An 11122-nucleotide genomic window follows, 5' to 3' on the forward strand; every position below is an offset into this window, starting at 1 on the left:
ACCTTTACAGCTAGAGGGGGTAAGACTGACTAACCTTTACAGCTAGAGGGGGTAAGACTGACTAACCTTTACAGCTAGAGGGGGTAAGACTGACTTACTGAACAACTATTACAAACTAATTCTTACAGCTAGAGGGGGTAAGACGAACTATCCAAAACAGCTTGAGGGTAAGACTAACTCTTAAAGCTAAATGCTAAGTCTGTCCATCTATCTATCTTTCTGTCTCTTACAGCTAGAGGTTAAGACTGACTAACTAATAGGTATGTAACAATTCACCGATGCGCATCAGTCATTGATTTCAATGTTTAAGATGCTTTGTGGACCCCAAAACCGATTCAAACATTACCAATTTCAAATTCATATTACCTTCTTCCTTACAAAAATACTTGATCTCCTCTGGCGTCGAGCTAAGCATGTAACTGTGTTGACAGTCATTGATCTACAAGTAATTTTGCATGCAGAACAACCTAGGGAAAATCAGTAGCCTAGTCAAACTGTGCCCAGATCCGCGCTGCCAAAGCGAGTAGGGCGGCCTCTTCCTGACCTTGCCCGATATATTAGGCTTTATTGGTTGAGTGACAACAACCTATGTCATTTTCAAAAATGTTATTTTACCAGAATAAAAGTAAGCTACCGGAAACACAACTGATCTGGCTATACCTGTTTTACGTGGCTTACAATAGTTTATTTCCATTGTTCAGGTTCGCCATCAGCAATAGTTTTATTAAATAGATATACAGGGTAAAGTTGATATTTTCGTAACGAGGAATCGCTTTTGCGAGGTCAAAGCTGGAGTACAAAAGAAGCTCACTAAACACTTCCAAATGGTCAAAACCATTTTGTTTTGAGATGGGGATGAAATCGAAAGTTGTGCTCTATATTCATTGGCTATGTCATAGCTAATTCAAACGATAAATATTGATTCATTAGCAGCTCAAACATTTAATCTGCAAAAATGACAAGTTAATTAGTGGGTGATGGTGATTTCAGAAACATAGTAGAGGGACAAAAACAGGCTACATTCCCCCCCCCCCCCCTAGTGGGGTGGTAGAGGCCTTGTCTCCCCTATGGCTCAGCTCAGGTGCCTACATAGTACATACATCATTTACACACACACACACCCATGTAAATACACCATAGACATACAGTGCCTTCGGAAGGTATTCAGACCTCTTCACTTTTTTGTTACAGCTTTATTCTAAAATGGATTGAATTGTTTTTTTCCCCTCATCAATCTACACACAATACCCGATAGTGACAAAGCAAAAACAGGTTTAGAAATGTTTGCTAATTTATAAAAAAAAAAAACTAAAAAAAAATGAAATATCACATTTACATAAGTATTCAGACCCTTTACTCAGTACTTTGTTGAAGCACTTTTGGCATCAAGTCTTCTTGGGTATGATGCTACAAGCTTGTCACACCTGTATTTGGAGAGTCCCTGCCACTGACAAAACATCCCCACAGCATGATGCTGCCACCACCATGCTTCACCGTAGGGATGGTGCCATGTTTCCTCCAGACGTGATGCTTGGCGTTCAGGCCAAAGAGTTCAATCTTGCTTTCATCAGACCATGGAATTTTGTTTCTCATGGTCAGAGTCCTTTAGGTGCCTTTTGGCTAACTCCAAGCGGGCTGTCATGTGCCTTTTACTGAGGAGTGGCTTCCATCTGGCCGCTCAACCATAAAGGCCTGATTGGTGGAGTGCTGCAGAGATGGTTGTCCTTCTGGAAGGTTGTCCCATCTCCACAGAGAAATTCTAGAGGTCAAACAGAGTGACAATCGGGTTCTTGCTCACCTCCCTGACCGAGGCCCTTCTCCCTCGATTGCTCAGTTTGGCCGGGCGGCCAGCTCTAGGAAGAGTCTTGGTGGTTCCAAACTTATCCCGTTTAAGAATAATGGAGGCCACTGTGTTCTTGGGGACCTTCAATGCTGCAGAAATGTTTTGGTGCCCTTCCCCAGATATGTGCCTGGACTCTAATCAAGTTTTAGAAACATCTCAAGGATGGTCAATGGAAACAGGATGCACCTGAGCTCAAGTTCGAGTCTCTTAGCAAAGGGTCTGAATAATTATGTAAATAAGGTATTTCTGTTTCGAATTTATAAACAAAGACACTCAAATTACAGAAAATATTCATTATGACCACTTCCTTCCGTTTCAATATTCGAGAAAGGTGTTGATTTAATTAAACAATATTTTCTCTTATCTTTTTCACCAAACAATGAAGGAGAGTTAACTAATTACATGGGGGCTAATTAGTGACCTGATTCAGTAAACTGTCGCAAGTCACGACTTCACAGGAGAGCCGTTTGAATGTAAAAAATAAATTTGTATCAAAATGTGTTTGTTTTGGCAGAAATGCCTTCTGGAACATGTGAACTTTCATGTGCCTTAATATCAAACTTGTATGCCATCTGTAAATACGAATACAATTGTTCAGTTACGAGCCTAGTTGGTTTAGCCACAGAAAAACAGAGCAACCTTCCTGCTAGATAATGAGTGGGCTGGACATGCCGAGAGATGAGTTTGGATTGGTCTGCCATATAGCACACGTCTGTCTATTGGAGCTGGTCAGTATGTCTAGGTAATCGTGTCAAACGCGGCTTAAAAAAAAAAAAAGTATTGTGTAGTAAAACTGCATAAACCTAATGTCAAGTTTCAAGTGTACTGTTTACTAGCTAACGTTAGCTGGCTAGCTCGCTGACCGAATAACTCCTACAGCTAGAGGCTAAGACTGACCGACTAACTCCTACAGCTAGAGGCTAAGACTGACCGACTAACTCCTACAGCTAGAGGCTAAGACTGACGCGACTAACCTAAGCTAGAGGCTAAGAACTGACCGACTAACTCTACAGCTATGAGGCTAAGACTGACCGCATAACTCCTACAGCTAGTGGCTAAGACTGACCGACTAACTCCTACAGCTAGAGGCTAAGACTGACCGACTAACTCCTACAGCTAGTGGCTAAGACTGACCGACTAACTCCTACAGCTAGTGGCTAGACTGACCGACTAACTCCTACAGCTAGAGCTAAGACTGACGACTACTCCTACAGCTAGAGGCTAAACTGACCGACTTACTCCGTATGAAAAGAGGCTGATGACGACAACTCTACAGCTAGTGGCTAAGACTGACCGACTAACTCCTACAGCTAGAGGCTAAGACTGACCGACTAACTCCTACAGCTAGAGGTAAGAGACCGACTAACTCCTACAGCTAGTGGCTAAGACTGACCGACTAACTCCTACAGCTAGAGGCTAAGAGCTGACCGACTAACTCCTACAGCTACGAGGCAAGACTGACCGACTAACTCCTACAGCTAGAGGCTAAGAACTGGCCGACTAACTCCTACAGCTAGGGCTAAGACTGACCGACTAAACTCCTACAGCTAGAGGCTAAGACTGACGACTAACTCCTACAGCTAGTGGCTAAAGACTGACCGACCCCTTTACTTCTACAGCTAGTGGCTAAGACTGACTAACTAACTCCTACAGCTAGTGGCTAAGACTGACTAACTACTGTCATTTAATAAGTTATTTAACCCGTCACGATAGAGGACACCAAGTCTAGATGTAACTTTAGCCTGCAACCTTGATATGTGCTGAGAGAAGGACAGTGTACCATCTAGCCACACTCCCAAGTACTTGTAGGTGACTACCTCAAGCTCTAAACCCAGAGAGGTAGTAATCACACCTGTGGGGAGAGGGGCATTCTTCTTACCAAACCACATGACCTTTGTTTTGGAGGTGTTCAGGTTAAGGGTAGAGAACGCTTGATGGACAGAAAGCTCTGTTGTAGAGCATTTAACACAAATTCCGGGGAGGGGCCAGCTGAGTAAAAGACTGTATCATCTGCATATAAATGGACGAGAGAGCTTCTTACTGCCTGAGCTATGTTGTTGATGTAAATTGAGAAGAGTGTGGGGCCTAGGATTGAGCCCTGGGGTACTCCCTTGGTAACATGCAGTGGCTGAGACAGCAGATTTTCTGACTTCATACACTGCACTCTTTGAGGTAGTTAGCAAAACAGGCCAAAGACCCCTCAGAGACACCACTACTCCTTAGACGGCCCACAAGAATGGAATGGTCTACCGTATCGAAAGCTTTGGCCAAGTCAATAAAAATAGCAGCATTCAACATGTCTTAGAATCAAGGGCAATGGTGACATCATTGAGGACCTTTAAGGTTGCAGTGACACATCCATGACCTGAGCTGAAACCAGATACATACCAGAGAGAATAATATAGACATCAAGAAAGACAGTCAGTTGATTATTGACAAGTTTTTCCAACACTTTATAAACAGGGCAAAATAGAAATAGGCCTACAACAGTTTTAAATAAAGGATGAACTGTGGCTACCTTCAAAGCAATGGGAACCTCCCCAGAAATGAGAGACAGGTTAAAAAGGTCACAGATAGGCTTGGTGATGATAGGGGCAGCAACCTTAGAAAAAGAGGGAGAAACATCGGGGATAGTCGAATTAGAAGGGGTGGGGAGATGAGGAAATGTTGGACGTGCAAGGAGGCATGGCTGAGTCAAATAGGAATCCTGACTTAATGAAGTGGTGATTTCGCCAATGCAATTCTTGAGGTGGAGTAACTCTGCAAGATCACGGTCGAACCAGGTGCTGAACCTGTTTTTAATTCAAATTTTCTTTATGGGGGCGTATTTGTTAACAATAACATTGAAAATATTAAAAAAGAAGGGCCAAACGTCAAGCTGATTCTGTACCATTTTACAGAGACCAGGTCATGAAGGAAGGCTTGCTCATTAAAGTTTTTTAGCAATCGTCTATGACAAATCAGGACAGGTCGTTTCACTGAGCAGCCATTACGAACACAGGCTAAGGGTAAGTATGACTAACTCTTACAGCTAGAGGGTTAGTTAGTAATTCTTACCCAACTAACGCACTAGCTGTAAGAGTTAGTAAGACTGACTAACTCTTACAGTTAGACGGTAAGACTGACTAACGGTAAGAATGACTAACTCCTACAGCTAGAGGCTAAGACTGACCGACTAACTCCTACAGCTAGTGGCTAAGACTGACCGACTAACTCCTACAGCTAGTTGCTAAGACTGACCGACTAACTCCTACAGCTAGAGGCTAAGACTGACCGACTAACTCCTACAGCTAGTGGCTAAGACTGACCGACTAACTCCTACANCTCCTACAGCTAGAGGCTAAGACTGACCGACTAACTCCTACAGCTAGTGGCTAAGACTGACCGACTAACTCCTACAGCTAGTGGCTAAGACTGACCAACTAACTCCTACAGCTAGAGGCTAAGACTGACTAACTACTGTCATTTAATAAGTTATTTAACCCGTTTATTAATTAAAACACTGGTTGCATTTAGAATGCACTATAAAACATTACATAACATTGTGTTTCTTGTTCTGCTAAGGTGCCTGCAACCAGATGTGTCCCCTCATTGATCAGAAGCTTGAGAGCACTGACAGGTACGGTATTCAGCTTACACCCTGCTGACTGACTAGTTGGTTGACTGACTGGTTGGCTGACTGACTGGTTGACTGACTGGTTGGTTGACAGACTGACTGACTGACTGACTCCTGTGTTTCAGGAAGCATTCAGAGCTGTCAGAGCTGAATGTGAAGTTGATGGAGGCTCTGTCTCTTTATGCTAAGCTTATGAATGAGGACTATGCCATGTACACAAAGCTACAGACCCAGCAGTACTACATGCATCAATCTGCCAACACAGCACAACAGGTAGGTCACTCTCATCTCTCTCTCTTTCTCAAAATGCGGCCCACCAATGCACGGTAGAAAGATAAAAATGTATTGCTGGTTCCCGAGTGGTGCAGTGGTCTGAGGCACTGCATCTCAGTGCAAAAGGAGTCACTCAGTCCCCAGGCAGTATCAAATCTGTCCGAGATTGGGAGTCCCATAGGGCGGTGCACAATTGACCCAGCATCTTCCGGGTTTGGCCGGGGTAGGCCGTCATTGTAAATAAGAATTTGTTCTTAACTGACTTGGTTAAATAAAGGTTCAATTAAAAACACATTTTATAAATGTATTTTAAACATTGTTGAACAAAGACACTGTTTTCTCCAAGGAAAAGAGGGAGAGTTGGCTACAGAACCTGTATACGAAAGGCAGTGGTAACGTGGGAGGGTTGAGAGCCTACTTTTCTATAGCCTCCTCAAGGGAGAGAGAGAAACGTAGCTCGACTGTTATTTTACTATTCAACTCAATGCTGCTATTGTTTTTAATTTAGTAAATCAGCTTGTTTCTTAACCAGGCACTAGAAAGCTGGTGGTGACTGGTTAGCTACAGGGAAGTAATTACTGACTTAGCAGACCACCACTACCAGTTTGTGATAGCTGTATTTCATCCTTACTACTATTTGACAAGACCACCGTCTTCAACTTTTTAATGAGGTAACTTTTGGTCTATACGTTTGGTATTCAGAACCCTTGACTTGTTCCACATTTTGTTACGTTACATCCTTATTCTAAAATTAATAAAAAATCCTCATCAATCTACACACAATACCCCATAAAGACAAAACGAAAACAGGTTTTTAGACATTTCTGCACAGTTATAAAAAAAATTTAACAGCTTATTTACATAGGTCTTCAGACCCTTTGCTATGAGACTCGAAATTGAGCTCAGGTGCATCCTGTTTTCATTGGCCATCCTTGATGTTTCTACAACTTGATTAGAGTCCAAATTCAATTGATTGGACATGATTTGGAAATGCACAAACCTGTCTATATAAGGTCCCACAGTTGACAGCGCATGTCAGAACAGAAACCAAGCCATGAGGTTTAAGGAATTGTCCGTAGAGCTCCGAGGCAGGACTGTGTCGAGGCACAGATCTGGGACGGGTACCAAAACATTTCGGCAGCATTGAAGTTCCCCAAGAACATTGTGGCCTCCATKATTCTTAAATGGAAGGAGTTTGGAATCACCAAGACTTCCTAGAGCTGGCCGCCCGGCCAAACTGAGCAATCGGGGGAGAAGGGCCTTGGTCTGGTAGGTGACCAAGAACCCAATGGTCACTCTGACAGAGCTCCAGAGTTCCTCTGTGGAGATGGGAGAACCATCTCTGCAGCACTCCACCAATCAGGCCTCGGAAGCCACTCCTCAGTAAAAGGCACATGACAGCCCGCTTGGAGTTATCCAAAAGGCACCTCAGACCATGAGAAACAAGATTCTCTGGTCTGATGAAACCAAGATTGAACTCTTAGGCCTGAATGCCAAGCGTCACATCTGGAGGAAACCTGGCACCATCCCTACGGTGGAGCATGATGGTGGCAGCATGCTGTGGGGATGTTTTTCAGKGGCAGGGACTGGGACACTTTTCAGACCCCTTAACTTTTTCCACATTTTGCTACGTCACGGCCTTATTCTAAAATGGATTACATTTTTCCCCCCTTATCAATCTACACACAATACCCCATAATGACAAAGCAAAATACGTTTTAGACATTTAAAAAACTGAAATATCACATTTACATAAGTATTCAGACCCCTTTACTCAGTGCTTTGTTGAAGCACCTTTGGCAGCGATTACAGCCTCGGGTCTTCTTGGGTATGATGCTACAAGCTTGGCACACCTGTACAGTGGTTTAAAGTACTTATAGAAAAATACTTTAAAGTACTACCTAAGTCGTTTATTGGGGTATCCGTACCTTACTTGACTATTTATATTTTTGGCAACTTTTACTTCACTACGTTCCTAAAGAAAATAATGTACTTTCTACTCCATACATTTTCCCTGACACCCAAAAGTACTACATTTTGACAGGAAAATGGTCCAATTCACACACTTATCACACTTATCAAGAGAACATCCCTACTGGCGGAATCACTAAATACTTAGTTTGTAAATTATGTCTAAGTGTTGGAGTTGGCCCCTCGCTATCCGTAAATACATTTTAAAAACAAGAAAATTGTGCTGTCTGGTTTGCTTAATATAAGGAAGTTGAAATGATTTCTACTTTTACTTTTGATACTTAAGTATATATGTATGTATATATGTGTATATATATGTATGTATATATATATATATATATATACACAGTTGAAGTCGGGAAGTTTACATACACTTAGGTTGGAGTCATTAACTCGTTTTTCAACCACTCCACAAATTTCTTGTTAACAAACTATAGTTTTGGCAAGTCGGTTAGGACATCTACTTTGTGCATGACACAAGTAATTTTTCCAGCAATTGTTTACAGACAGATTATTTCACTTATAATTCACTGTATCACAATTCCAATGGGTCAGAAGTTTACATACACTAAGTTGACTGTGCCTTTAAACAGCTTGGAAAATTCCAGAAAATTAGGTTATGGCTTTGAAAGCTTCTGATAGGCTAATTACATCAATTTGAAGTTAATTGGAGGTATACCTGTGGATGTATTTCAAGGCCTACCTTCAAACTCAGTGCCTCTTTTGCTTGACATCATGGGAAAATCCAAAGAAATCAGCCAAGACCTCCGAAAAAAAATTGTTAGACTCCAACAGTTGGTTCATCCTGCGGGAGCAATTTCCAAACGCCTGAAGGTACCACGTTCATCTGTACAACAATAGTACACAAGTATAAATCCCATGGGACCACACAGCCGTATACCGCTCAGGAAGGAGATGCGTTCTGTCTCCTCGAGATGAACGAACTTTGGTGCCGAAAAGTGCAAAATCAATCCCAGAAACAACAGCAAAGGACCTTGTGAAGATGCTGGAGGAAACGGGTACAAAAGTATCTATATCCACAGTAACGAGTCCTATATCGACATAACCTGAAAGGCCGCTCAGCAAGGATGAAGCACTGCTCCAAACCGCTATAGAAAATCCAGACTACGGTTTGCAACTGCACATGGGGACAAATATCGTACTTTTTTGGAGAAATGTCTCTGGTCTAATGAAACAGAAATAGAACTGTTGGGCATAATGACCATCGTTTTGTTTGGAGGAAAAAGGGGGAGGCTTGCAAGCCGAAGAACACCCCCCAACCTTGAAGCACAGAATCAAATCAAATGTTATTTGTCACCATACACATGGTTAGCAGATTGTTAATGCGAGTGTAGCGAAATGCTTGTGCTTCTAATTCCGACCACGCAGTAATATATCTAACAAGTAATCTAACCTAACAATTTCACACAACTACCTTATACACACAAGTGTAAAGGAATGAATAAGAATATGTACAAAAAAATATATGAATGAGCGATGGCCGAACGGCATAGGCAAGATGCAGTGGAGGGTATAGAGTACGGTATGTAAACATTATATAAAGTGGCATTGTTTAAAGTGGCTAGTGATACATTTATTACATCAATTTTTCTTTATTAAAGTGGCTAGAGATTAGTCAGTATGTTGGCAGCAGCCACTCAATGTTAGTGATGGCTGTTTAACAGTTTGATGGCCTTGATATTGAAGCTTTTGTTCACAGGCAGTGGCTCGGGTGGTTGTTGTCCTTGTTGATCTTTTTGGCCTTCCTGTGATATCGGGTGGTGTAGGTGTCCTGGAGGGCAGGTAGTTTGCCCCCGGTCCGGTGATGCGTTGTACAGACCTCACTACCCTCTGGAGAGCCTTACGGTTGTGGGCGGAGCAGTTGCCGTGCCAGGTGGTGATGCAGCCCGACAGGATGCTCTCGATTGTGCATCTGTGACAAGCCGAATTTCTTCAGCCTCCTGAGGTTGAAGAGGCGCTGCTGCGCCTTCTTCACAACGCTGTCTGTATGGGTGGAACATTTCAGTTTGTCCGTGATGTGTACGCTGAGGAACTTAAAACTTTCCACCTTCTCCACTACTGTCCCATCGATGTGGATAGGGGGGTGCTCCCTCTGCTGTTTCCTGAAGTCCACAATCATCTCCTTTGTTTTGCTGACATTGAGTGTGAGGTTATTTTCCTGACACCACACTCCGAAGGGCCCTCATCACCTCCCTGTAGGCCGTCTCGTCATTGTTGGTAATCAAGCCTACCACTATAGTGTCGTCTGCAAACTTGATGATTGAGTTGGAGGTGTGCATGGCCACGCAGTCATGGGTGAACAGGAAGTACAGGAGAGGGCTGCTTGCAGCATCATGTTGTGGGGGTGCTTTGCTGCAGGAGGGACTGGTGCACTTCACAAAATGGATGGCATCATGAGGCAGGAAAATTGTGGATATAGTGAAGCAACATCTCAAGACATCAGTTAGGAAGTTAAAGCTTGGTCGCAAATGGGTCTTCCAAATGGACAATGACCCCAAGCATACTTCCAAAGATGTGGCAAAATGGCTTCAAGACAGCAAATCAAGGTATCGGAGTGGCCATCACAAAGCACTGACCTCAATCCCATAGAAAATTTGTGGGCAGAACTGAAAAGGTGTGTGCGAGCAAGGAGGCCTACAAACCTGACTCCGTTACACCAGCTCTGTCAGGAGGAATGGGCCAAAATTCACCCAACTTATTGTGGGAAGCTTCTGGAAGGCTACTCGAAACGTTTGACCCAAGTTAAACAATTTAAAGGCAATGCTACCAAGTACTAATTGAGTATATGTAAACGTCTGACCCACTGGGAAAGTGATGAAAGAAATAATAGCTGAAATATATCCTTCTCTCTACTATTATTCGTACGTTTCACATTCTTAAAATAAAGTGGTGATCCTAACTGACCTAAGACGGGGCATTTTTACTAGGATTAAATGTCAGGAATTGTGAAAAACTGAGTTTATGTGTTTGGCTAAGGTGTATGTAAACTTCCGACTTCAACTGTAAATATATATATCTCTCTATCTCTAGATATAAATGTATAGAATTCTGTGTTCGTTCCCCCAGGTGTACCCGGGTCAGTCTGGAGGGTCCTATGGGATGAGCGGTCCAGGAGAGGTACAGCAGGGATACAGTGTTTCTCTGGAGCAGCTACAGACTGGCCAGCCAGCACCCAGGTGACTGTCCTAACAACCATTCACACACACCTAACCCTAAAGGGATCTTCACAAATGGAGCTGATGGAAGTCCGTTTGCGTTGCGTTCCAAAAATTAAATTGCACAAATATACGTGGAGCTACATAGAGAGCGACGCTAACAGACATCCGTCAGCTCCGTTTGGGTAGACTTTACCTACTGTAGATCCTTTAACCTGCTGTAGGTCCTTTAACCTGCTGTAG

At 42.9% G+C, this 11122-nt stretch overlaps 1 protein-coding gene and 1 long non-coding RNA gene across 2 annotated transcripts in view; both read left to right on the forward strand.

The window, feature by feature from the left end:
• The window catches only part of stam (signal transducing adaptor molecule (SH3 domain and ITAM motif) 1), a 48936-nt gene that overhangs the window by 30634 nt on the left and 7180 nt on the right, over nucleotides 1-11122 (forward strand). Inside the window, exons 9-11 of the mRNA XM_070437154.1 lie at nucleotides 5408-5462; nucleotides 5585-5732; nucleotides 10791-10900. Of these exons, the coding sequence (XP_070293255.1) occupies nucleotides 5408-5462; nucleotides 5585-5732; nucleotides 10791-10900 (313 nt within the window). The remainder of the gene's footprint in view (nucleotides 1-5407; nucleotides 5463-5584; nucleotides 5733-10790; nucleotides 10901-11122) is intronic.
• Nucleotides 10925-11122, forward strand: part of LOC111958506 (uncharacterized) — a 6815-nt gene continuing 6617 nt past the window's right edge. Inside the window, exon 1 of the long non-coding RNA XR_002876542.2 lies at nucleotides 10925-11103. This is a non-coding gene — a long non-coding RNA (uncharacterized lncRNA). The remainder of the gene's footprint in view (nucleotides 11104-11122) is intronic.

Source organism: Salvelinus sp. IW2-2015, linkage group LG34, assembly GCF_002910315.2.
Source record: "Salvelinus sp. IW2-2015 linkage group LG34, ASM291031v2, whole genome shotgun sequence".
NCBI lineage: Eukaryota > Metazoa > Chordata > Actinopteri > Salmoniformes > Salmonidae > Salvelinus > Salvelinus sp. IW2-2015.